Genomic DNA, 27627 nt, shown 5'->3' on the forward strand with positions numbered 1-27627 from the left:
ATGTAGAAGAATTCAAATAGATCCATACTTATCACCCTGTACAAGACTCAACTCCAAATGCATCAAAGATCTCAACATAAAAACAGAACATGATAGAAATGAAAGTGAGTAACAGCCTTGAAATCACTGGCACAGGAAAAGACTTTCTGAACAGAACACCATTAGCACACATTAGTATATTGGTACTTAGATAAACAATAAATGGGACCTCATGAAGCTGGAAAGCTTCTGCATGGCAAAAGACACCATCATTTGGACAAAGTGGCAGCCTACAAAATGGAAAAATATTTTTGCCAACTACACATCCAACAGAGGGCTGATATCCAATATAAAGAACTCAAAAAACTAGATATCAAGAAAACAAATAACCCAGTTATTAGCTGGACTACAAATCTAAACAGAATTCTCAAAAGAGGAAACTCAGATGGCCGAAAAACACTTAAAGAAAAGTTCAACATCCTTGGCCATCAAGGAAATGCAAATCAACACAACTTTGAGATTTCATCATATACCCATTAGAATAGCTAAGATCAATAAAACAAGTGACAGCTCATGCTGGTGAGGACATGGAATAAGGGGAACACTCATCCATTGCTGGTAGGAGTGAAAACGTGTACAGCCACTATGAAAATCAGTATGGAGCTTCTTCAGGAAGATGGGAATCAACATACCTCAAGATCTAGCTATACCACTCTTGGGCATCTACCCAAAGGATGCTTCATCCTACCACAAGGACACTTGCTCAACCATCTTCATTGCTGCTCTCTTCATAAGAGCCAGAAATTTAAAATGATCTAGAAGAATGAATAAAGAAAATGTATTGCTGTGGAATGTTCTGTATGCTGTGAAAATGTGTTGCTATGATTGGTTGATAAATAAAGCGCTGATTGGCCAGTAGCCAGGTAGGAAGTATAGTATAGGCAGGACAAACAGAGAGGAGAATTCTGGGAAGTGAAAGGCAGAGGGAGGAGACACTGCCAGCCACCGCCAGGAGAAGCATGATGTAAGATACCAGTAAGCCACGAGCCACGTGGCAAGGTATAGATTTATAGAAATGGGTTAATTTAAGATATAAGAACTAGATAGCAAGAAACCTGCCACGGCCATACAGTTTATAAGTAAAATAAGTCTCGGTGTGTTTGCTTGGGTCCGAGCAGTTGCAGGACTGGTGGGTGAGAGAGATTTGTCGTGACCATGGGCCAGGCAGGACCAGGAAAACTTCAGCTACAATGTATATATTTATACAATGGGCTATTATTCAGCCATTAAAAAAATGAAGTGTGCAGGTAAATGGATTGAATCCAGAAAGACAAATCTGTTATGTATTCACTTATATGTGGTTATTAGCTGTTAAGTCAATGATAACCAAGCTACAATCTTAGAACCACAGAGGGTAGGTATAGAGTTAGGGACTTGGAAGACTATATAGATCCCATTAAGAAGGGGAGATAGTTATAGATGAATGGGGGAGCTAGATCAAGTGGGGAGGAGGAGGGGAGATGGAGACAAGGGAGAAAATATGAGGAGAGACAGCTAAAATTAAGGGCCATTTGAGGGGTAGTATGGAAACCTAATGCTGAAGAAGCTTCCTAAAATATATATGTGAAGGCTACCCAATGAAATCACAAATAATGAGACACAACCTAACTGGCCATCTCTTGTCACCAAATGAGGCTTCCAGTCATGGGATTGGGTTACATTTAATTGAGTTGTTGGCCAAAGGAGTCCCATGGAAATTCCCAAACAACCCAGGCTGTTGCCAAAACTATAGGTTGTTCTCCACAAACTGATGGCAAGGCCCCGTTGCCTAAGACAACACCTATACAACTCAATGAACATGGAGAAGTCAAGCCAGTGCCTACATAGAGCCTTCACTCTTGTGCTCTATTGTCTTTGGTAAAGGAAGTACTCTGCACACTACTTAAAGAGAAACAAACATCAGGCAAGCCACAAACCCTTTGATCTGCAATGGTGTCCTGCCTGTAAGATATACTAGGGCAATAGTGGCACAAAGCTTGTAGGAGTAACCAATCAATATCCGATTTGACTTAAGGCCCACTCCATGTGACAGAACACATACCCAACAAGAACCTGAGACTGGATGGATAAACCAGGGACCTAGACTAAACCCAAATACTACTACTGTTCCAGAAAGAAAAAAGAAGCCAGAAATAAAATGACTCCTAATGGCATTCTGCTATGTTCATAGCTCAGTTCCTTGCTCAGTCATCATCAGAGAAGCTTCCTCCTGTAGCAAATGGGAACAAATACAGAAACGCACAGCCAGATGTTATACAGCGAATGAGAGACTTTGGAACACTCAGCCCTAATTAGGAAGTCTCCATCAAATCCCTCCCCTCGGGGATCAGGGAACCCTGCAGAAGAGGAGGTAGAAAGAATGTAAAAGCCAGAGGGGATGGAGGACAGCAAGATAACGAGGCCCTCTAAATCAACACGATCAAAGTGTATCTGAACTCACAGACTAAGGCCGCATGCACATTGTCTGCATGGGTCTGCACTAGGTCCTTTGCATATATATTATGGCTTCCAGTTTAGTTTTTTGTTTTTTTTTAAATGGGAATCCTGAGTTTGCAAATGAGTGGGTCTCTGTTTCTTGTGCCTTTTCTTGGGCTCTTTCCCTTCTGTTTGTTCATTTTAAGCAATTCTAGTGTGTTTGTTTTATATCATTACATTTTATTATTTTATTATTATCCATTACAAGCCTTTTTGTTTTCTACCAAGAGACAGAAAGGGAATGGATCTGGATGGGAGGGGAGGTAGGGAGAAACTGGGACGAGTCAGAAGAAGGGGGTGGGAACCGTGATCAGAAAGTATTGTGTGAGAAGAAAAAAACATCTATTTTCAATAAAAGGAAAAAAATCATAACCAAAATGCAACTTGAGGATTATTTGGTTTGTTGTCCTGGGTAACAGTCCATCACTCACGTCAATTATCAATCAAAAAAAAAAAAATATACCACAAGCCAGTCTGGTGGGGGCATTTTCTCAGTTGAGGTGCCCGCTTCCAAAATGACTCTAGCTTGTGTCAGTTCGACATAAAGCTAGCCAGTGCACTCTCTGGGAAGAGAATCTTGCTGCTGTAGTGAGATGATGGATCTCAGAAATAATTCCTGAGCTTGCTCCATGTCATGTGTAAAAATAACTCAGAATGTACACGAGACCAACCGAAATGCAAAACCCTAAACTATGGAATCCTTTGAATGTCTGTCTTCCATCCCAGAGCATATAAGGATCTAGGCCAGCCTTGCCCAGCCACATAGAGAATTACAAGCCAGTGTGGGCTATGATCTATCCTTCTCTCTCCCCCCCTCCCCCTCCCCCCCTCCCCCCCACATATACATACACACACACAAAATTAGTAAAAGAAAGAATTGTAAAAACAATAAAACTATAAACAATTTTAGAAGAAAATAATCATAAAATAAAATTTTATGATTTTAGTTTAGGTCAAAATTCTTAAAACAGAAAATGAAAGAAAACTAAACATTTTGGCTAATTATATAAAAATATAAAACTTTGGGGCAGGCAGTGGTGGCACACGCCTTTAATCCCGGCACTAGAGATGCAGAGGTAGGTGGACCTCTGTGAGTTCAGGCCGGCCTGGTCTACAGAGCAAGTTCCAGAACTGCTGGGGCTACACAGAGAGACCCTGTCTGACGAGAGAGAGAGAGAGAGAGAGAGAGAGAGAGAGAGAGAGAGAGAGAGAGAGAGAGAGAGAGAGAGAGAGAGAGAGAATAAAATAAAAAGTATAAAAATAAAACTTCACCTTTTCAAAAGACATTTTTTAAGATCATGAAAAAGCCAGGCATGATGGCACATGTCTGTCATCCTGGCACTCAAGCACCCAGAAGACTGAGGAAGAACAGAAATTTCTGGTTCTGGCTCAAAGTGAGAGAGGGAAAGAAAGAGAGAATACAATTTTTAAAAACTATGACAAAACAAGCCACCTAGTGGGAGTGTCCTAGTTAGGGTTTCTATTGCTGTAAAGAGACACCATGACCACAGCAACTCTTATAAGGAAAACATTTAACTGGGGTTGACTTACAGTTCAGAGGTTGAGTCCAGACAGTTCAGGCAGATGTGGTGCTGGAGCTGAGAGTACTGTACCCTACAGGCAACAGGAAGTCGATTGACAGTCACACTCAGGGAAGCTTGAGCAAATGAGACCTCAAAGCCTGCCCCCACAGTGACACACTTCCTCCAACAAGGCCACACCTCCTAATAGTGCCACTCCCTTTGGGGGCCATTTTCTTTCAAACCACCACAGGGAGGAACCAATGCAAAAATAGATACTATATGAAGAAAGGAAAAAAGCAAACCTTGCATCTGGGATATAAAAAGAGCTCCACAGTTCAATAAGAAAATAAATTTATATCTCAACGTAAAAATAGGCAAAATGCTCTCTATCGGAGAAGAGAAGCTGGTGGCAGATGAACACGGGAAGGCTGGCACTCGGCCTCATTCATCAAATGGAAATGAGACAGCAGAGAGCCGATGCTGCAGATCTACTGGACCCCTAAATACAAACTCATCAGAGTCTTTCAGAGATTGGCCCACCTCTCCCAGTCAACCCCACAGCTACTGAAACTGCAAATGCTCTGGCACAAAACAGTGTGGCGCTTGACTATACCTGTGTACCACTTGCTGAGACTTTGATGGTGTCTAGATTGCTCATTGTCCCTAATGCTGTGTCAGTGCATCTGTACTAGGTGAACAGCTGTCAATTTGTTCATGGGATGATGGCAAGGAGTGGGGAGAATCTGTACTTGTGTGCAGCGGATGATTTTTTTTCAAGTATGTCTGAGTCCACAGATGAAAATAAGGATGGTACTCTGTGTTGTCAAGCACACAACTGCTCTGAGCTCTCCCACTTTGCTGTTGGGGGTGCTCAAAGTGACAATTCCATTGTTTCTTGTCAAGGAAAAGCGATGAAGCAGTAACCCTGTCTGTAGGTACTTGCCCAGTAGACATGAAGGCACTCAAAAGCATGGACACAAACATTTTGGGGAGCTTCAAAGCAATCCCCACGTGGGAACGCCCAGCTGTCTGTCTAACAGTGAACGGATGAACAGTAGACAGCCCATAATCCAGGAGAATCCTTCTGAGGAATGAAGAGTGTAAGCTCACCACGCTGGCATGAGGGAGGTTACAGCAGGTGGATCCTGAATCCGAGAGCAGTGTGAGCTGTGTAGTGAGAAGTCTCAAAGAAGGGGTCGAGGGAAAAGGCAGGAGTGTGGTAGGACTTGCTAGCTGGCTCTCTTTGTCACATTACGTCCACCTGCACACAGGGGAAAAAGTTCACTTTATGGAAAAGAGACCTCACTCAACACGGCTTTTTAAATAACATGAAATAGGAGCTAGGAATATAGCTTAGTTGGCAGTGTTTGTCTAAGATACATGAGCCCCCCCCTTCCCGGGTTTGATCTCTAGGGTGATGTGTTGTTTGTAATCTAGGAAATAAAGCTTGCCTGAATATCAGAGAACAGAGCTAGCCACAGAGTTGGCCATAGAGGTCAGGCAGTGGTGGCACACACCTTTAATCCTAGTACTCGAAGGGCAGAGGCAGAGATCTGGATTTCTGTGAGTTCAAGGCCACACTGGGCTACATGAGATTAATCCAGTCTAAAAGAAAAACAGAGCCAGGCAGTGGTGGCACACACCTTTAATTCCAGCATGAGGAAGGTTGAAACAGGAAGTGATATGGCTGGGCTGAGAAAGGCGTATAAGGCAGGAGGAGACAGGAACTCGTGCTTTTTCAGCCTGAGGAGTGGGTGAGGTAAGAGCTGGTGGCTGTGGCTTGCTCTGCTTCTCTGATCTTTCAGCTTTCACCCCGATACCTGGCTCCAGGTTTTTATTAGAAGACCAATTAAAATTCCGGCAACAGACCTCTAGCATGGCATAAACCATGCATGGTGACACAGGCCTATGGTTCCGGCACTGAGGAGGTGGAGGCAGGAAAATTAGAAGTTCAAGGCTGTGCTCTTCATTTTTCCCCCACCCCCACCCTTTCAATGGTGCAGCATGGTGGTGGAACATGTCCTCAGCATGCATGAAACCCTGAGTGCCATCCTCAGCTGCAAAAGAACAACAAAACAGAAAATGGTGAGCCCTGGGGATGATGCTCGGTGGTGGAGTTCCCAATCAGCATGTGTGAGACCCCAGCACCACGCACAAAAACAATGCAGTCCCCTAAGATCGAAGAGCCTACAGGTAGGAGAAGGGGCGGGCGTAAGGACGCTGACCGTCCACGAGTGTTTCTTCCCACCCATCCCATCACTCATTGGCCTCAGGTACCCTCCCTGTGTTCCTTGGAAAACAGTTTGAAAAGTAACCCTCTTAGGCCAGGTATGGATGTTGTCCTAGTTAGGTTTCTGGTGCTGTGGCAAACACCATGACTAGAAGCGACCTGGGGAGGAAAGGGTTTATTTGGCTGACACATCCCAGTCACAGTACACTGCTGAGGTCAGTCGAGGCTAGGACTCAAGCAGGAACAGAAGTAGAAATCGTGGAGGAAAACTACTCCGTGGCTTGCTTCCCCCGGCTGCTCAGCTTGCTTCCTTACACAGCACAGGACCGCCTGCCTGGGATGGCAATGCCCACCGTGTGCCCTCCCACGTCGACCGTCACAGGCCAGTCTGATGGAAACAATTCTCTAATTCGGGCTCCCACTTCCCAGGTAACTCTAGCTTGTGTCAAGCTCACCAAAACAAAATAGTACATGAGAGGCTGAGAGGCAAGGCTGTGAGTTCGAGGCCAGCCTGGTCTACAGAGCGAGTTCCAGGACAGCCAGGGCTACACAGAAAACCCTGTCTCGAGAAAAAAGCAAGCAAACAAACAAACAAACAAAAACAAGTCATTGTAGTGGATCTGATTTGGGGAGTGGCTTGTGTCAGGTGTTTTTGTAAAGGTGCTTCACAGATAGAGAAACTGAGGCATAGGGAGATTAAATTTCCTGTCAGGCTTCACTAGGGAGTGTCAGACCTGGAATTTCAGGCCAGAGGTTCCAGCTCCAAGCTTTGCTCTGCAGAAACGCTGCCAGGTTCTAGCCTCCGCTGTGTGTGCCCTGAGGTGCCTGTGAATGTCACCTGTGAATGTCAGTTGGATCCCTCCAACTCCCAGGCCCAGTGGGGCTAAGGCTAAGGGAGGGGACTCCAGGTGGAACTAGACTCCACATGGCTTGGAGCTGACACAGCGGCTGTCTCTACCTGCGGGGCTGCTGAAAGGCTCCCCTCCAGGGTGTGGAGGAATGCTCTGTCTGGCCCAAGTGCTGGATTTTACTCTGGTCACCCCTCCAGGGCTCCGCCCACGGCTGGGCAGATGGCCTGTCCAGTAACTCAGCTAGTTCCTAGCTTGACAGGACGAAACGGATATGTCCGCGTCCAGGACGTCAGCACCACTTCAGGAAGCAGAGCGGGGATGAAAGCCAAGGGTATGCTGAGCCAGCACAGGCTGCTCAGACTGTTCCAGCAGAAGGCTGGGTGAGGAGCCTGGAGGTCATGTGCATCTAGGCCTCCTACTGTGCAAATGGGAAAGTCGGATCCACACAGGGGAGGCGGCTTGCCTCCTCCTCGGGCTCCGCCGTGGCCTTCTGGGACACAGGAAGATGCCAGTCTTAAAAAGCCACACCCGTGCCTGTGTAACAAGCCACTTGGCATCCGAGTCCTTTTTGTCTGTTGTTCCCAGGGTGGCCTTGACCTCACTATAGTCTCAGATTCACAGAAATCCTCCTGCCTGGATTACCAGGAGGCGCCATCACACCTGGATAGCATCCAAGTCTTCGATCCCATCTGTAGGACGGAGATGATAGCCTGGAGGAGGCCGCCAATCCTGCTCGGGTGGCTACGATTGTAACAGTTCCTCTCAGTGTGCTCCCCTTCCTGGCATGCCCCAAATAGTCTGGGTTTCAGGATTTAGCTCCTCTCAGCCAAGATGAAGCCTCTGTTCCCAAGCGGGCCTTCTCCCCAGGCTGCTGGAGGTTCTCGGGCCAGCAGCAGCAGCACCAGCCTCACCCAGGAGTTGGCTGGAAATGCAGAGGCTCCAGCGCCACCCAGCCCTGATGAACAGGCTCTGCCTCCTGACAGGGGCCCCACCCCACCCCTGAGATGCCCTACTCATTACCTCTTCCTTCCTTTCCTTCTTCCTCTCTCCTGTTTTTCTGTTGTTGTTGTTGTTGTTGTTGTTGTTGACGCAAAGGTTTCTCTGGGTAGTCCTGGCTGTCCTAGAACTCACTCTGTAGACCAGACTGGACTTGAACTCACAGAGATCCACCTGACTCTGCCTCCTGAGTGCTGGGATTAAAGGCATGCACCTCCACCATCTTTCTTCTTATTTTTATTTCTTTCCTTTACTTTAAAAGGGGCGGGGAGGCAGGAGGCTTCTAGCCATGTCACCCAAGCTGATCTCAAACTCTGGGGCTTAAGCAAGGCGTAGTGGCACACCCAGCGTTCAAGAGACTTCCTGCAGCAGGATTACCCGGAGTTCAAGGCCACCTGGGGCTACATGTCAAGAACATAACAAACCAAGGATCTGGGGCTAGCTTGGATGGTAGAGTACTTTCCCAGCACACACAAAGCCCTAGCTTGCCCCCAGGCACCACATAAGTGTTCCAACACTGGGAAGCAGAATGGTCATGCTGAGATCGCCCTGCCTCAGCCTGCAAAGCGATGGGAACTACAGACCATAGACGTGTGCATCCATGTGCAGTTTTCATAGAAGGAACACTTGGCTTTGACCTGTTTATAAGGCGCATGGGCCGAACACACTTTTTGCCATTTGGAACGTATTTCATGAATTCTTATCGCACGTCTCACAGATAAGGAGGCTTGAGGCAGGTGGTAGAAAGTCATGGAGGCATATTCCAAACTGTTGGCCTCTGTGACCCAAGGCTTCTCCGCCTCGGTAGAACCTGGGGTTATGATGGGTCTGGACCCCCACCCTCCTGATTTGCTCAAGGCCTTTGCTTTCAAATCAGGCACCAGTTGGGAGCTGGGGACCTCAAGTCTCCGTCTTCTGCCAGAGGAGGGGTATGTTCTGACACAGGGGGGTGCTGACGGCTGCACAAGGTGAGAAGAGCCAGACATAAGGACAACTGCAGTCAACAGGCAGCCCGCAAGGCTGGCCCGTGGGCCGTGGTGGCCGATGAGCCCTGCTTCCTGCCACAGCCATCCTTTCAAGCTGACCACGGAAGCCAATACTCCAGCTCTGGAACCCTCCAAGCCCGGCGGAAAGGACAAAGAGGGAGGGTGGAGGTGACAGTCCTCATCACCACACGCCCATTTCACACATTGAGGAAATGACGCCTCAGAGAAGTGTCACGACTTGTTGAAGGCCACAGAGCAAAATAAGCATCTATCTGGGGGTTCAAGTCCAGGTCTGTTTGTCTTCCAGCCTGGGATCTTCCCACCCGCTGGGGCTGTCTGAATTTTGAGCCTGACATTCAGAGAGTTTGCAGAATCCTTCCTACAACCCCCCAGGCACAGCCCTGCAAGGGAGATTGTTGTACCCATAGGCTTTGCAGGACTTTTCCAGGTCATGAGGTGGCTAGGGACAGATCTGGGATTTGAAATCCACACACGCTCTCTCTCTCTCTCTAACCCAAAAGATCAAGTACTTTCTTCATGTCCAACTTCAGGGGTGTCAAGTGCCTCCTCTCCACCACACCCCTTCAGAGAGGTCTGGCACTCTGTATAGGTAGACCGGCATGACAGGACTTTGATGGCTGATAAAACATGAAAATGTGGGCTGCCGAGATGGCTCAGTAGTTTAGAGCACTTGTTACTCTTGTGGAGGAGCTGGGTTCAATTCCCAGAATCCACATGGTAGCCCACAACCATCTGTAACTCCAGTTCCAGGGGTTCCAACGGCCTCTTCCAGCCTCCACAGGCACACATGTGGTACACATACATACATGAGGGCGAAACAATGGTACATATACACTTAAATAAGTAAATCTAAAAAAGTAAATAAACATGAGAATGGACTCAGAGGGAGACTCCACTCTCTTGAGACCCTTCATGTTCTGCTCCCTGTGATGTGCCATGTAGTGTCGAGTAAATTCCTTGAACTCTCCGAGCTCTCTAATATTTACCTCTAGATGAAGCTTAACCGGATCCATACCTTACAGAATTATACATATGAACTACGCTTTAAAAATACACCTTTATAGCCGGGCGGTGGCGGCACACGCCTTTAATCTCAGCACTTGGGAGGCAGAGCAGGGCAGATCTCTGTGAGTTCAAGACCAGCCTGATCTACAGAGCGAGATCCAGGAGAAGAACCAAAACTACAACTACATGGAGAAACCCTGTCTTGAAAAAATACACACTCACACACACACACACACACACACACACACACACACCTTTATTCCCAGTACTTGCGAGGCAGAGACAGGTGGATCTCTCTGAATTCTAGGCCATCCTGGTCTATACAGTGAGTTCTAGGACAATTGGGAATATGTAGCAAGACCCTGTCTCAAGAAACAAAACAAAACAAATTGCCTCCAACCATGGCAGACAGAGTACTCACAGTCATGTGGAGCCTGGCAGTCACAGGCTATCTAGCAGGGTATCTAGAACAGGCTAAGTGCTGGGGGGCTGTCTGTGAAGTGTCACCCAAAATTTACTTCCCCGTTGCAGAAGTGGAAATTACATCAGCCAGTGCCGGCTCAGAAAGCAACTTTACCTTCAGCTTTTGAGAAAGAAAATCACAGCCAGGCATAATGGCACACACCTGTACTCTCAGCACTGAGGAGGCCGAGCCAGGAGGACATTGAGAGTTCAAGGCCGGCCAGAACTACGTAGTGAATTCTGCCAGCGACAGAGTCAGACCTTGTGAAAGAAAGAAGGGGGTAAGGAGGAAGAGAGAGAAAGGAAGGAAAGAATATGGGGAGGAAAAAGAAGAGAAGGAAGAGAAGGAGAGGGAAGAGAAGAGAGATACACAGAGAGGAGGAAGACAGAAAGGAGGGGAAGAAGGAAGGAAGGAAGGAAGGAAGGAAGGAAGGAAGGAAGGAAGGAAGGAAGGAAGGAAGGAAGGAAGGAAGGAAGGAAGGAAGGAAGGAAAAGCTGGAGGGAGGGAAGGAAAGAAGGGAGAGGGGGGGAAGGACAGACAGACGGGGAAGTACAGACAGACGGACACACATATTGAGCTTTGACTGGCCTTGCCAGTTGTATGTCTCCCTTCTTCAGTCTTAAAACTGGGAGCGGGCTCTGGGATGTCTCCACCTCCCGGGGACATAGCAAGCCCTCAGATTGGAGCCGTGATGAGAAATGCCTTTGTGCCTTCCTCTACCAGCCCAGGCCAAGTCTGCTCCCGGGCCACACCAGCCTCAGCCAGCTAACGAGGTAAGAATGAGAGTGCATGAGTGTGCATCTGGGCTGGACACCCAACCAAGGGCTGGGCCAGGGCAGGAGCGCGGTGACTAGAAAAGGACACAGGAGTCATCACTGTAGTCACCGACCCAAAGGTCAGACCAAAGTGCTGTGTCCTGGAGCAGAAAGGTGCCACCTCCTCAGTCTCTAGTCCCATCCTCGAAGGTCAACACACACACACACACACACACACACACACACACACACACACACACACACACACACACTGCCAGCCTTCGGGAGAGCTTGGGTGTCGGTCAGAAGCAGCTGGTACTTGGCTGTGACTTCTAGGCCTCAAGCCTTGGTTTCCCCTGGCTCAAAACAGGGGAAGTGTGAGCTAAACCTTTTTTTAATTGTTTGAGACAGGGTCTCACTGTGTAGCTTTGGTGTCCTGGAATTCCTCCCTCAGTAGACCAGCCTGGCCTTGAACTCACAGAGATCCACCTGCCTCTGCCTCCCAAATGCTGGGATTAAAGGTATGCGCCGCCACACCTGGTAAGTTAAACCTATTTTGAAATGAACTTCTGATTGCTTAATCATTTCAGATTACAGGAAAGTTACAAAGAAAGTTCCCTGCCACTCAGTTTCTTCCCTTATTACTATTCTGTGTTAATTTGTCCCAACAAAGAGAACATGACACGTGATTGTTACTCCTTGAACTCCAGATTTAAATCAGACTAATTGTGTTTGTTTTTGAACCCAGGGCCTTGTGAATATCAACCATTCCAGCCCTCTTTTTACTTTATATCTTTGAAAAAGGGTCTTGCTCAGCTGTCCAGGTCGGCCTTGAATTTGCTATAGTCCACCCCGGCTTTGAACTTTAAATCTTCCCGCCTTAGCCTCCCACCTAGCTGGGATTACAGGCCTGTGCCACCAGGCCTGGCTCAGATTATTTGCCTTTCATTATTTCTAATGTCCTTTTTCAGTTCCAGGTACCACACTGTCCTGTTTATGAAGTCCCCTCCCAGCTCTGGAAACGGAAGCCGGCCATCTTACTAAGGGACCTGGGTGTATTATCATCAAATAGATTCTGTGCTGTGTGGGACTCTAGCACAATGCTTTAACTCTCTCTCTGAGCCTGATCTCTTCAGCAGCAGAGGGCAGGTGACCGCAGCCTGCCTGGGAGGGCACTGGGAGTAACCATTAGTGAATTCACGTGAAATACTTAGCTGAAGTTTTAGTATGGTGGGGGCTGGCCCTAGACCCACACCAGTACCAGCCCAGCATGGCACAGAGAAGCCAACAAAAACCAACAAAAAAAAAAAAAGAAAAGGACATGGTCTTGCTAGCCTAGCAAATTAGAACCAAGCAGCCAAGGCCAGGACAGACAAGGACAGACCCTGCAAACCTGACATCTCACCTATGTGGCTGTGAGACCCTGGCCACTCTCCAGCCTTGCGTCTCGTCCCCTCCAATGGGGTCTCCGAGGAAATGAACTGGTTTGTTCTATAAACAGCTGGCAAACATACAAGCAAACAAGGGGTGATTATGTCTTCTGATGCTGCTGTTTCCTCCTCCTCTTCCTATTCTTTTCCTCCTCCTCTTCCCCCACCGACTCCTCTTTTATCTTCTGGTTTTTACGTATATAGAGGGCATGCGTGCGTGTTTCCACGAAAGTGCATATGCCTATGCATGTTCAGCGTCTTCCTCCATCACTCTTTACCGTATTGTATTGAGACAGGGTCTCTCACTAATCCTGAAGCTCACCGTTTTGGCTAGACTGACTAGCCACTGAGCTTCCACGATCCACTTGTCTCCGTCCCACAATGCTGGTGTTGTGGAATACACAGTCTGCTTTTAATGTAGGGGCTGTGAATTCAAACTCGGGTCTGCATGCTTTTATACTAAGCGCTCTAACCATCTTCTCCGCTCTCTGTTTTATTTATCTGTCTATATGTATTTGTCTAAGTACAGGCATGTGTAAGTTGGTTCTTGCCTTTCCACACCTTGTTTTTGTTTGGTTGGTTTTTATTGGTTTTCGATCTGTTGTTGTTATTGTTGTTGTTTGAGACAGGCTTTCACAATGTTGCCCTTGCTGGCCTAGAACTTGTTATGTAGGCCAGGTTGGCCTCGAACTGACAGAGAGCTGCCTGCTTCTGCCTCTCAAGTGCTTGGATTAAGCTCCACCTCCCAAGTGCTAGGATTCTGGGCCTGTGCTACCACATCCACACCCCACCTTGTTTTGGGAGAAGAATCTCTCTCCTGTCTCTGCCACTGGGCTGTGTGTCCGCATTTAGGCATCTGTGCTGGCCTGCCCTTAGGGTCCTGACAGGATACACCTCAGCTGCAGCCACTAAGAGCACCCACTGTGCGCATTTGCTACGTTTCCCTATAAAAGGTGAGCCTTGTACACACCTCCTCTCTCTCTCTCTCTCTCTCTCTCTCTCTCTCTCTCTCTCTCTCTCTCTCTCTCTCTCTCTCTCTCTCTCTCTCTCTCTCTCCCTCTCTCCCTCTCTCCCTCTCTCTCTCCCTCTCTCCCTCTCTCCTTTTCGCTCTCGTCCCCAGGGACCAAGTTCTGCCCCTTCTCTTTCCTCCCCTCAATAAACCTCCTTCGTGGGCCCTGTTGTATGGTGTGACTCCTGTTGTATGGTGTGACTCCTTTCTGCCATTTTTAAAATACAACTTTGGCTCCTTGTCAGGAAATCGAACTCCGGTCTCCTGCATGACAGGCGGGGGATACTCACCACTCCAGGCTAGCCCACCTCTGAGCCTCACAGAGGTTCTCCACCACTCCAGGCTAGCCCACCTCTGAGCCTCACAGAGGTTCTCCACCACTCCAGGCTAGCCCACCTCTGAGCCTCACAGAGGTTCTGCAGCCCCTACCTCCCATCTTGCCGTAGGAGATTACAGTGTCTGGGTTCTGGTGCTGGTTCTGGGGGTCAAATTCAGTCATGGGGCTTCAGAAGCTAGTGGTTTTACCACAAAGCCATGTCCCTGTGACACCCCCCCCCCCTCTACCATTTTTCTTATTTTGGAAACAGTCTCACGGGTCCCAAGCTGTCCTTGAACTCCTTATGTAGTCACAGACGTCCTTGAACTTCGGAGTGCCGGGTTGACGTACATGCATCCATCACCAAGCCTTGCTCCTGCAGTACTGGGCATCCAACCCGAGGCCTCATGATTGCCAGATACCCCGAGCTGCTGCTTCTTCCCCCTCTTCCAGGAACTGTGAAGTCTTTGCAGCTGAGATCATTAAGGAATGGGCTGAAGGCTCCGGAGCTGGTTCCCAGGGGTTGGTGCCGGGATCGGCCCCCTTTGCTTCCTTGTTTGTTTACTTTCTGGGAGGAGCAGATGATTAACTATGCATTTGTCCTCCCTTTCCCAGCCAAAGCCATGTTGAAAAGCCAATTCCATCACCTTCATTGCTACAACACCTTTCCTCATCCGGGAGGAAATTAGGCAAGGAATCCAGCGCCCAGCCTGGGTCTGGTGTTGAAAGGAAGCACAGGGCTGTTCCCACAGCCACTCTGGCAAGGATGGTAGAGGACCTGTTTCCACAGAACCACAAAACATCAGCAGAAGGGACCAAAGGAATCAAACAACGTCACTCCTGCGTAAAGACAACAGGAACAGCCAAGTGTGCAGACATGGGACGAGGCCATGGTCCCACGATCTCTACCTTGATGCTCACGGTTCTCTCACTAGGCTCTGAGCGGCTGGAAGGTCTCCCTCCATCCATCTACCTCTCATCCATCCGTGGCATTTGACCTTCCCCTTTGGTAGGCACTGTGTTAAGTGACAGGGACAAGCAGTCATGGCCACTTGGAGTTCTCCTAACAAGCTAGCACTGAATCTCAGCCACATTTTCCTAAGGGCCACCACAGGGTCTAGCTCAGGGTAGGTATATAATACATGCTTGTTGAGTGAATGGTGGAGCCCTCGTTTTGGCTAATGCTTCCATGTTTACTGACTAACATACCAGATCAGTTTTGAAGATACTAACAGAGCTGAAGACTCCGCATTTGGATTATTTGTTTCAAAAACACTTTTCATTGTCATTTGTTACCAGGAGACGGCATTGTGGTATGTGGGCTGAGAACAGTAGGCATGGAGTCTAATGGGTCAATTTCATAGCCTAGCTATGAGCTGGCTCCTCCTGAGCAGCTCCTGAAAGACACTTGAGCCTTCGTTTTCTCAGCCATAAGATAGGAAAATATTTGACTTGCCTAGTTTCACGCAACTGGTGTGCATACAAAAGGAGGGAAACTTCTAGAAAGGATGTGGTGAATAAAAGTGATGGGAAAGAGTAAAACTTCAAGAAATCCCAGGTGTAATGGCACACACCTGTGAACCCAAGCCATCACAGATCTGAGGCAGGAGGACTGAGTTCAGTGTCAGCCTATGCTAACACACACACACACACACACACACACACACACACACACACACACACACCATTCCAGACTTATAGATAGTATGATATTGTGGTGTCATAACCTACTCGAATGTCAATGTCAAATACATAAGGGGCACGAGAGAAAATAAAAGCAAGTGGGCACTCATGGCAGCCTTCTCTCATCCAGCAGGGTGCAGGTGCCCCCCCCATCTGTTCTCAGGAGATTAAATGTATGCGTCTGTGGTATCACATGTCAGCCTGGCCAATCCTGACCCATATTTCTCTCTGATACATGTAACAACAGTACAAAGGGGTGTTGTAACCTTAATTGCTTGCAGTGTTTTGAAATCCACAGATTAAAGCTAGGGAAGTCCAAAGTATTCACTCTGTGTGTGCCCAAGGAGTTGCACCAAGCCAGTCTGGGTTCACTGGAGCAGGGAGGCATTGCAGCATTGGTCCTGGGTTCTCCGGGAACTCAGGGTTGAAGGTCCTGTTCTCGGAGAGGCCAGGACCAGCCCTTTCCTACTTTCGTTTTTTGTTTTTATAGATTTTTTTTTCTCTCTTGGAGAGGTTGAGTTGAGGGTCTCATGTAGCTCAGCCTGGCCTCGGACTTGCTATTGTAGCTGAGGCTGGCCTTGAACTCCTGATCCTCTTGCCTCAGCCTCTTCCCAAAGTGCTGGGATTAGAGGAATGCACCACCTCACCCGGCCAGCTTCCCAGCCGTTTGCTCACGCCCCACGTGGCTTCTGACTTTTTGTGCTTTCTCCGTTCTTTGTGGTTCCCGAGTCGCATGGCCCACGCTACAGCGACTCTGACGCCATGGGCCTGTCTGCTTTTCTAACTTACCTCCAGCTTAATGCTGGCAAAGGGAAGAAGGCGGCGCTACCTGGTAATTCCGCCAAGTTTTCCATGTGGGCCCGGAGCAGGCAGTCATGCTTCACGGCTATGTTTAGTTAAAATTTTATCTCCCCAGAAAATCAGTCTCTCTAGGGCTATCCGATCCTTAGAGGTCAGCCCTAAACACACACACAGAGGAGCGACTCGGAAGGAACTCGTCAGGTTGGGTTTATGTGTACATACACACACATGTGTATGTTAAAAATAAATCAAGAAAAGATCATGAATTTGAGAAGAGAGTGAGGGGGACACGAGAGGAACTGGGGGATAAAGAGGAGTAGAAATGATGTGAATACAGTATTTATGTATGAAAGTCTCAAAAAACAATCTCATATTTAAAAAAAAAGTCTTATCTCATGAGCCAGGCATGGTAACGCCACCACACTGTGATCCCAGCATTCGGGAGGCTGAGACAGAACTGGGTTTGAAAGCAGTCTGGATGAAAACAGTAGTACCCTGTCTCAAATACATAAATGATTAAAAACAACAACAACAAAACAAAAAACCAGGGAACAGTGTATCCTAGCGGGCGCCTTGGAAATCAGAGCCAAGCAGGGATGGACAGAGCCTGAGGGGACCCAGGTCCTGCTCTAGGTTCTGGATCTGTCTTTGTCATGGGAATTCACTGTACATGGAGTCTGGTGACCTGTACTACACACAGCAGGGTATGGTGGTCAAGGACAACTTACAGGTCTGTTCCCTTCTCTCCCCAGGTGGATCCTGGGAATCAAATTAAGGTTGTCAGGCTTGGTAGTGGGTCCCCACTTTCAAAGAACCATTTCCCCAGCCCTGTGGCTTTGCTTGCTTTGTAAAATGTGTTTTTATAAACTTACGAGAATTGCATACTGGACTTGCATGTATTTTGATGACACTCGCCTCCCACTTCTTCCCCTCTTCCTAGCTGTACCATCAGTGTCCCGTCGATGCCCTCCCAACTTCCTCTCTTCTTCTTCAATGGCCCAGATTCCAGTTTGCACTACCCATGGGCATGGGGCCACCAACCATCAGCAGGGCCTCAGCTTGGGGAGGAGACTTGTGAGCCCCTCCCAACTCCTTGCTCACAGGTCTAAGCAGTCTGATTTGCTTTAAGACATTCTGAAGACACACTGAAGCTAGGAAACTAGTCCAGCCATCTTCCTTAACTCTATGACCCAGGCCAATGTTTTCTAAGCAGCCTTTCCTTGTTTTCATATTTATACTTACAGAGTGGACAGGAATGCGAAGAAATGTTATGATTCTTACTATAATTAGGTCTAAAGTTGGAGGGGTAGGTGTCTTCTGGAACCTACATGACCCTCTCTCTACCAAGATCAACGAAGGTAGTAAAATTCTGTTGGAGACCTGTGACATTCTTCTTAGGTATTCATAGTTTCTCCATTTCCCTAAACCTAAAACACTAAAAGCCAGAGGATTCTTTTTGTTGTTTTTGAGACATTCTTGCTATACATCCCAGGCTGGTCTTGAACTGTCTCAGCTTCCAAAGTATTGGGGTGACAAGACAGATGTGAACCATCCATGCCTGTCAAAAGCCAGCCAATTCTTCAATTCAAAAATCCACGTTATACTCCCCTCCAACACTTCCAACCCAGCCCACAGCACCCACCAACCCCATTTTGCAAATGGGTCCTGTCCGTTAAAGTGTGCATGCTCCATGACACACACAAAAAAGCAGATTCCAGGCAGGTATAGTAGCACATGCCTTTAATCCCAGAGGCAGGGAGATCTCTGAGTTCAGGGCCAGCCTAGTCTACATAGCAAATTACATGCCAACCAGGAATACACAATGAGACTCTGTCCAAAAACACAAACAAACAAACAAACAAACAAAAAACCCCAAACCACATCTGTATGATTCTCTTCTCTTCAGTGAGACCCTAAAGCCAAAATGTCCTTGTGGCCCGGCACAGCCACAGGAAGGCAGAGCGCATACAAAGGAGACTCAGTGCATTTTCTTTACGAAAACCAAATTTATTAAAAGTTCTCTACAGGTCAGCAACAGTGTGACACTGTCACCTTTCCACACGCGCACAGGAGACCTAGTGTTTCCACGCTGTCCAGGCGAACGCCCAGGCCAGCCAAGTCCTCAGCCAGGGACCGTATCACAGACACAAGAGCTGGGTAACCCTAAGAGAGGTCCTAGCTAACCCTGCTCCTCCCGGGGTCCCACCGTCCCGTCAAGGTCGTATTGCTGACAACCATTCACATTTCACGTGGCTCTGGACACACAGGTTCCTCAGACAGACACAGACGACGACGACGAAACAAGCCTCAGAGCCGAACGACAACAACTGGACATAGGTATAAAAGGTAAAATGTATGTACAAATATAAAGTACACAGTACGTGAGGTATACACGGCATTCTCACAATGTTAGTAGTCTGCCTAGGCATAGCCCTTGAAGATGCCTGCCTGCTTCTGTGCCATTTCTCAAAATACAGTATTTCTGTTACCCGTTTAAACCACCTGGTTTCAGCACTGTCCCAGACAGTGACTGCTATTTCATCTGTAAATTTTTTTTTAGTTTTTTTTTTTTTTTGTAAATGCAACTTCCGGCAGCTTCTCCGAGAAGCTTCCTTTCTTGCAAGGAGTAAGTTTCCATCTCCAGAAGCCTGCGGGCCGAGGCTGGGTTCCCACCTGTGGAAGTTGAAGCAGGGGGGATTTCTGGTAGGCAGCTTGAAGGCAGAGTTTGCATCGGATGAACGTTACAGTCCTTTCCAGCTACGTTTTCGAGGTTCGCTGTCCCTCCAGAGCCAGCATCACAGAGGGATTCACAAGTCACACCACACTCAAGGTCCAAGAGAGCCCAGGATGGGAAACTGAAGACTCTGGATGCCAGAGACACAGCATACCCAGGGGAGGGCGGTGTTCAGTTTCATTCTGAATATTAGTCTGACAATCTTCCAAGACTTGTCTCAGATTTTCTTTCTTTGAAGCCCAAAGATGGTTGGTTCATATATGCTCCTGAGAGAGCAGGGTGGGGAGTCTCTTCACCCTTGTCCTCATACACAAAATGTTCCGCCCCGAGATGGTCTTGGGGCGAGGGGTAAAGGCTAAATGCTATCTTTGACGAGAGCCTCAAGAGCTAATAGATAGCAAGTGATCAAATTAAAACATTGCTGCCCGACTGAGCTCAAGTGTGCTGAAACAGCCAGGAGTTTGAATCTCCCAATAGTTTCCCACCATTAGCCGCAGAGTGCTTCCACAGCTGCAGAGGACAGGTTCCACGGTGCGGGGAGGGGGGCAACATTATTGCATAGGAGGTCTTGGCAAGCTCTTGGGGGGAAGAGTCGGGGTTCAGGCAGGCTCCGGAGCTTTTCAGTCTGTTCCGACCCTGGAGCAATCATAGCTGAGTGTACAGCAAGAATGAGGGTTAAAAAAAAAGAGAAGAGAGACAAACTTCTGGTCAGAGAAACCGCAGCAGCAAGTGGAGCCTTCCAAGACAAGTTCAATGGGTTTGTCACCCCAACCGATTGGCCACCTCGTTAAAATGCCACTGTGCGATGGGCTTCCTTTCCCATTCAAATGTTCAAGTACACCTGACTATGCGGGATGGCCATACTCTTCCATTAGCTTCAAAACATGTGACACTCTTGTGTCTGACGCTGGGACAGTCGTCACGGTTCATCGAGGAGGGGACACCTTTGCAGAGCAGCTCATCTGTGTGTGTGCTGCTCACATCCGATCACTCAGCCCAGAGAGGTGGCACACACCGAGACCCATAGGGACAATTGTGCTCCATCTCCAAATCTGGGCTGCACCGTGTAAGAGGGCCTGCCCAGCATTAGAAATGGAAATGCCATGTGTGAGAATTATGAGGTTTCTGAGGGTTTTTTTTTTGGGATTAGCAGAAGAAGGAACTAATGTCACTGTCCTCCTGGTACTCAGGAACAATCTGGTCCGAACTTCCTGTTTCTGAGTCAACATACCCTGGTTCCAAAACATATTCAAACCAGGGATGGAGTAAGGTCTCGGGAGCTGTGAGTCTCTCAGAAGGTTCTCGCCTCAGGAGGCTGCGGATGAGGCACCTGGCTTTGGGGGAAACATGCTCAGGAATGCAGAACTGTCCACGGCGGATTTTGGAGAAAAGGGCACTCGGGTCTGAGTCATGAAAGGGGTATCGTCCAACCAAAAGCGTATAGAGCATCACCCCGAGGCTCCAAACGTCCGCTGCCTTTCCAGAGTAGGTCCCAGTAGTGTTGAGGATCTCGGGACTCACATAGGCTGGGCAGCCATGTTTGTCCGACAGCGCATCATCTTCACCCTTGATTATGTGTGTGTCTTCCAGGCTTTCCAATCTAAGCTGGGTTCTGTGGGAGAGAAATTGAGCGATTATTTTCAGACCAGCTGCTATGGAAAAGCAAGGCCTTCCCAATAACAGTGCCCACAGGCACTAACAGCCAAGGCCACAGGAATGTCATTTACCCCTTCATCTAGTTAAGCGCCGGGCCTGCAAGCACCCAAGACTAGCGATTTCACAAACCAATACAAACTGCAATAAATATTTGCAAAGTATTGAGAGCGCCCGGGGCGGAGGGGTATGATGCAAAGTCTCAAATAATATTCATGATGCTGGAGCTTGTACGAGATATCCTAATAGGGTTACACAATGGCCAGAGCTCACACTGCAGAATGGAGAGCTGGTTTCAGAGGAAGACTGGCGTGTTCTACAAAAGCTGTCAGGGAGGAGCACGCGTATGTATGTATCCTCCTTCCTCGGGTAGGGCCTCTGTATCCTACAGGCCACTAGTCTCTTACCATAACACTGACTGCCCACACCAGTCGACACTACTGCCCACACCAAGGAAACTTTGTTCACCCGAGTCCCGGCTGCAATAACCACAATGGGAAAGTTGCAAGGAAGGCGTAACTAGATTTATCAGGCTGTGTCACTGTTAAAAAACACGTAGCCGAGATAGAGATGTTACGCGAAGAAACACAAGAGGCTGATGGATCGGAGGACCACAGGGCCCCTGAACACCCCAGGGCTGCAGATCCACGTACACTTTATCCTATGTGAGAGTCTCTGTTTTGTGGCTAATCATCGTGGAAGAAGTCACTGGAGAATGAATGTGAAGGAAAGAACAGAAACCTAGCCTATAACGGAAAGAAACTACAGTCTAGAAGACCTTCAGTCAAAGGAACTCTTACGAAGCTGCAGGTGCCTCCTTATAGAGAACCAGCCACCCACATCTCCTAGCTCCCCCACAGCCACGTGGGGCACCTCTAATATCCGGTGCCTGCTTCTCTGAAACAGGCCTATTTCTGTAAGTCACTTGTTGTGAAGTTACATGCAAACATTTGGTCAATTCCTTTTCCTCTCAAAGGTCTGGTGGTTTCTTTCTTTCTTTCTTTTTTTTTTCCTGTCCCAGTCTTCCTGTTCCCTGGAGTGTAGTATACATGTGCTAACTTCGGTCTGTCCTCAGCATGACCTCCGTGTTATGTAAAATACCCATTGGTTCTGTAAACGGAAAATATGACTCAACCCACCCTGTCTGCCTCTGATTGGCTCCTGTAGCACTAAAACCCTGCACCTGTGCTGGTTACATGAATAGCGTCAGCCTGCCGTTGCTTAACCCTCGGGTTACCAAACCCTATGCCCATGACACTGGCCTGTGCAATGCAGATTTCAAAAGCCAGTGAGGAGGTGTGTAGCACATGTTTCAAAAAAAAAAAAAAAAGCATCACCATTATTATCAAAGAAGCACGTTCCAGGAACTGGACACTTCTTCATGGCAAACAGTTTGCTCCTCTTTGCTAATCGGTATGTTTCAATAGTTAGTGCGAGGTCAGATACAAACCCAGACTCTGAGGACTTTTTAGGGGGCCCTGGAGTTAAAGGTAAAAGTGAACAGGTAGGGCAAGCCCTGGGTCACTATATTCAGCAAAGTAACTCACTCCCACAGGACAATCCTCCAGTCTCCATCTTCCTACCACAGAGGCAGACTGTCTACAGGATGAAGTATGATGTATCTCGCACAGCTTCCTGAATTCTCTTGGTGAAACCTCCTCTTCAAATCTTCATGTCTCCTTATTTATTCCCTTATCGAGCACATCTCGTCCTTTATGAGGTAAGCCAAGGGCTATATTTAGCAGTGCATGCTAGCCAACTTCCATTTATTATTCAATGTGGTTATTTTCTGAAGATGGAGCTGACGAGATGACTAAAAACTCACCAGAGAATGTGAGCAAACTATTGTGGGGCTTGGGGGGGGGGGGGAGGAGAGGTGCCCAGGCTGAAATAGAGCAAGAATGCAGTGTGGTAGGGATGGCTGGAATTCTGCAAACACAACAGCCTAACTCGCTCGGTAATGCCTTCTAGGTACAGGACAGCCACTTGATGGGAGCAAGGATTTGACCACCTCTTGCAGTCAATATATTCCAGGACAGGTGAACATCTTTCCCCACCCCACCCCCAGAAGTCTGACCTTTCTGACAAGAGGAAATAAGCCTGAGCCAGGGACAGAAGCAGGAAGGGGCATCTGGTCATCGGGCAGTACCCATAAAAGCACCAAGGTGTCTCTAGGCTTCGCTACACTCCATCCAATAGAGCAGAGAATGAACCAAGCTTGACCGTGAGTCTCCAGAAGCAGGACTTAATACTAAACCAGGAGAGACCTGAGCCCTGGGGTTCGGCTTGCACCTACCTAACTGCGTGACCTGTACCTTTATTTTTTTTATTATTTATTTTATTTTCGGTTCCAAAAGGCCACAGGAGGTGCTGTGGCAGCTGCTCACCTCTCCTCCGTGGAGAAGACGAATTTCCTAAGCTTCAGATCCCCCAGCACAATGGCCGACTGGTGGCAGTGAGCCACGGCCGAAACAATCTGCTTGAAGAGCCGAGCGGCCTCCTCTTCCCGAAGCCGTTTCCGGCTTCGCACATAGGAGTGCATGTCCCCAAAGTCCTTCTCAAAGAAGACATAGGCCTTGCTCTCCCCGAGGATCACTTCCACGATGCCAGTAATGTTTCTGTGCGATGGCAGCTGGATGTAAGGCCTGATTTTGTCCTGGTAGTGTTTAATGGGAAACACCTGCAGAGAGAAAGTGACCTGTTTAAGGGACAGAAAGTCAGGGGCTGCCTGCCTCCCAGGTCCCCCATATGAAGCTACACTGAAGGGTTCACCCTTTGGATACTCCGTTCTCTCCACCATAGCTCCAGCTGCTATGATACCCTTGAAACCAGTCACACCACGATCTGGGCTAGCAACTTCCAAAGTAGGATGATTAGAAGAACCACCTTCTACACATGCTTCTGTCTAGTAGGGGCCATCAGCTCCTGGGAGCCAAGCCCAGCTCCCTGATCTGGCTCTTCCTAACAGATGATGCTCGTGTACATTATGTAGCTGATGGAATGTACCCCCAGCATCCCTAAGGGTGAACAGCAACAGTTACACATTGCATGTGCCTCCTGCAAACCCAGAAGGCTCAGCACGGCACAGTCAAGGAATGTGGTGACTTTGTAGCCTCCAAGGGGAAGCAGAGGCAGCCCACATGAGGAGCTGTCATTAGTCAGAAGGAACCGATGACTGGGAGGGACAGACTGACAGGGCAGCCTTAAGCAACCTGCCTATGGTTGTGACTCAGGTGGAAGCAGCCTGGAGTTACCTTCTTACAGGAGGGGATGGGCACCTCTGAAAGGCCGTTTTTCATGTTTGTTTACACGCCCCCCCCACCCTATTGCCCCACCCCCCAGAATGGGTAGCAAATCCTCTGAGAAGCTGCTGGTCTCTTTAAGGGCCTTTTGTTCAGTCCGGTTACTCATATCCTAGACGCAACTGGAAATGGTGACACACGGGCTGTCACCATCTGGATTCAGCTATTATCTGCTCGGAGGAACTGGAAGGGTTGCACAATGTCCCAGACCCACCCCACCTCTGAGGTGGCTGCTCTGGTACCAACTGGGGGTAAAAAAAAAAAAATCCCTCTGCTGCCCTCTCCCTGCGCCCCATCCACCCCGCCACACAAGTTTCTCTCCCAAAACTGTTCTCATCCACCAAGAAAAGAGTTTCTTTCTCTGGGCTTGACCACGCATCTGAGAGTTCACGCGGGTGGACAGTAGGTGGCAGCAGCAAGCGGGAAGGGGGGGTTCAGGTGAGTGGCTGAAAACCCAGGAGCTACTTTAACGCCAGGAGAATGAAAGGAGTCGGTGGACTTGAAGGTGGGCCGGAGGTGTGAGTGTCAGGCTCACAAAGCGCCCTCGACTACACATTCTCTAGGAGAGCCGGGCCATCCCGTATCTAATATTGCAATGAAAATTGTCGGTCGCAAACTAAAACGAGTGGAAGCGAGCCCCTGAGAGTTTTTCACACTCCTACGCAGGTCTGAAGCCCCTCCCAAGCTTAAGCACCCCCCCACACACACACCCCGTCCCACTGCTCCCCTGGGTGGGCTGTATTCTAGCTCCAGAGGGAATTTAAGAATCCCCTCGGTAGAAGCCTGACACCGTCTACACAGAGCCTAAGCCATGAACCTCCGGCAAAGAGCTGGCCGGTTGCGCCAAGCCCCGAGGAGGCACCCACTGCAGGGCGTCCTTCCAGGACAGGGGGGGGGGGGGGATGAGAGCAGGGCAATGGCATGGCCCTGGAATCCATTGCAATTCCAAACTTAAATGGAACGCCACGCGCTAGCTACACTGAGCGCCAAAGAACAGAACAGAGATAAAAAAGAACTGAACCCTGCACTTCCTCTAGACCGCCGAACCCTCACCATTAACACTCCACAGGAAACCCCTCTACCTCCAAAAAGGCGAAGCTGACCAAAATGCCTCCTTATCCGACTCAACGCCCTTAATCTGCTCTGCCAAACCCAAGCGCTGGCCGGAGCGTGATCCGGGTGGCCCGGAACCCAAGCACTTCTGTAGACCACCCAGGCCCGCAACCCCCTCCCCAGGATGCTTACCTTGCAGCGCAGTTCGCGGCCGGTGTGGATGCACAGCGCCCGGGACACATGCTCGCGCTCAGCTAGGGGCAGCAGCAGGTAGTCGGCGATGCGGCTGGGCCCGGGTGCGCTCGCACAGCTGCCGCCCGTCCCCTGCGCGGAGGGCGGAGGCTGCGGGCTGCAGGGCGAGCCCGGGGGACTGAGGTAGTCTGGGGGGCTCGAGCACTCAGAGAGGCGCGGACATTTGGCCGCCACAGCCGCCGCGTCGTCCGCGTCCAGCAGGCGTTTGGTCGGGGTACCCCGGGCAGCCGGGAACAGTAGAGCCGGACCGCGGGGCTGCGAGGCGCCGCTGAGTGCAAAGCGCACGGGACCGACCCGCATCGCGGCCCTGGCCGGAGCGGCCCCGGCTTTGTAAATCCCCGGATCCGCGCGGCGACTTCTTCCAGCCCTCGGGATGGAGTTTGCAGATGGAGCTTGGATCGGCCCCCAAGAGGAGCAAAACGAGAGGCGTTCCAGTACGCTGGGGTTGCACACGAGGACCACGCTGGCCACACGTCTGAGCCCGGGAGGCCGGTTGGGGTCCCCAGACCCCCGCAGGCACTAGGTCTGGGCGCCTCGCTGGCGGCGGGGGCAGCTATTGTTGCCGAGGCTGTGAATAGTCCAGGACGTGGAGGCGTCCCGAGTTCCCGGGTGCTGAGCCTTGAGGACAGGATTCCGCAGGCTCGGCGGTTTCAGAGAGCAAACGCACTTCCCAAAGCAATTAGTCTGGAGTAAAAGCCGGCACAACTTTTTCCGCGCCGCTCGGGATCCTGCGCGCTCCTGGGCTCCCGGCGTGTGAGCGAGCGAGACGCGCTCAGAGAGAGTGACTGAATAAGAGTGTGTGCGCCGCACTGATCCCGGCCAGTGCACTCCTTCTCCTTTTCCTCCACCTCCTCCGCCTCCCAGTGACTCACGCTGTATACACACACACACACACACACACACACACACACACACACACACACACACACACACACACACTCACAGGCCGGGCTGTGTAAACAGTTGGGAAGCCGGGTTGTGCAATGAGGTGGCTGCGACGACTCCGGGCCCCGTCGCCCGGCTCACAGTCACTGGAGCGGAGGGAGGAGACTAGGGGGGGAGGGGTAATGGAGTTGGAAGCTGGGACAGTGGGGGTGGCCGGAGGCCTGGGGATGCTCCCAACAGCGCACGCCTGGGCGCAGGTGGGACCGTCCTGGGCAGTCTAGGGCGCGCGCACACACGCCCCCCGGGCTAGGCTGGGCAGCAGGCTGCGCGCACCCTACCGCAAGCCCGCTGGCTCCGCGCTGGTAGCCGAAGGAGGGGGCGGAGGAAAAGCTCCCGTGACGTCAGGGTCCCGGGGAAGTGGGCGGGAGGGGCGGGGCGGCGGGGGCGAAACGACTGCTGATTGGTGCGCGCTCATCATTCACACAACACAATGGATCTCGAGCTGCCGGCCGGCTCGCGCACCTCCGGGCTCCGCACCGGCAGCTGGCTGCAACCCAGCGGTCACGCCTTTACTCCGGTGGGACCTCCCCGCGGCTTTGCACTTGGGGAGCTCCCGGTGGAGCTGTGGGCGCCGCCGAGTCGCGGCTACAGCCGGAGGAAGGGGCGAGAGGAAAGGTGATGAATTCCATTATCAGTCATTCACCCCCACGCGGTAGTTCCGGGGAAGACCTGTGCGTGGTAGTGAATGTGGCTTTTTTTTTTTTTCCTTTTCCTGCCTCCTCCCAGCTCTAATCCCCAGCGTCTGTTCGCTTCCACAAATAGAACCTTCTGTTGGATGAAATAAAAGCAAACACTGGGCCTTCTGCTCTGCCTCCACCTCCACGCCCCTCCCGCGCCTGCCGCCCGCCCGGATAGCACGGAAATAGCTTCTCCAGGCTCCTGGGCCGCCCCTTCGCAGTGACTCGCTGAAAGAGCTTCCTGAGCTCCGGCCGGTGGGAAACAAAGGATGTGGGGAACTGGCGGAAGGGGCCCACGTGGCAGCCGCCAGATTCCTGTCCCCTCCTACCTCCGTACACGCCCTAGGGTCTAGGGCTCCGGTGCGGTCCAGGGTATTGGGGTACTGGTCATTCTATCCACCGCCAAGGATAGATAACTACCCGCATCC

General features: G+C 49.8%; 1 protein-coding gene across 1 annotated transcript; it reads right to left on the minus strand.

Annotated features, from left to right (window-relative positions):
• Positions 1-18569: 18569 nt before the first annotated feature.
• Trib1 (tribbles pseudokinase 1) lies at positions 18570-26824 on the minus strand. Its single transcript, XM_006990651.4, has 3 exons — positions 25518-26824; positions 23358-23650; positions 18570-20929 (listed from the first exon to the last, which is right to left on the minus strand). The coding sequence occupies exons 1-3, from the start codon at positions 25875-25877 to the stop codon at positions 20464-20466; spliced, it is 1119 nt and encodes a 372-aa protein (XP_006990713.1). The 5' UTR covers positions 25878-26824; the 3' UTR covers positions 18570-20463.
• Positions 26825-27627: the final 803 nt, after the last annotated feature.

The sequence above is a fragment of the Peromyscus maniculatus genome, chromosome 20, assembly GCF_049852395.1.
Source record: "Peromyscus maniculatus bairdii isolate BWxNUB_F1_BW_parent chromosome 20, HU_Pman_BW_mat_3.1, whole genome shotgun sequence".
Lineage (NCBI taxonomy): Eukaryota > Metazoa > Chordata > Mammalia > Rodentia > Cricetidae > Peromyscus > Peromyscus maniculatus.

Coding starts and splice junctions, on each gene's coding strand:
- Trib1 (XM_006990651.4), bottom strand. CDS start 25,877: ATGCGGGTCGGTCCCGTGCGCTTTGCACTCAGCGGCGCCTCGCAGCCC. Junction 23,651..25,517: donor GCCGCGAACTGCGCTGCAAG/GTAAGCATCCTG, acceptor TTCTCTCTGCAG/GTGTTTCCCATTAAACACTA. Junction 20,930..23,357: donor GTCTTCTCCACGGAGGAGAG/GTGAGCAGCTGC, acceptor TCTCTCCCACAG/AACCCAGCTTAGATTGGAAA.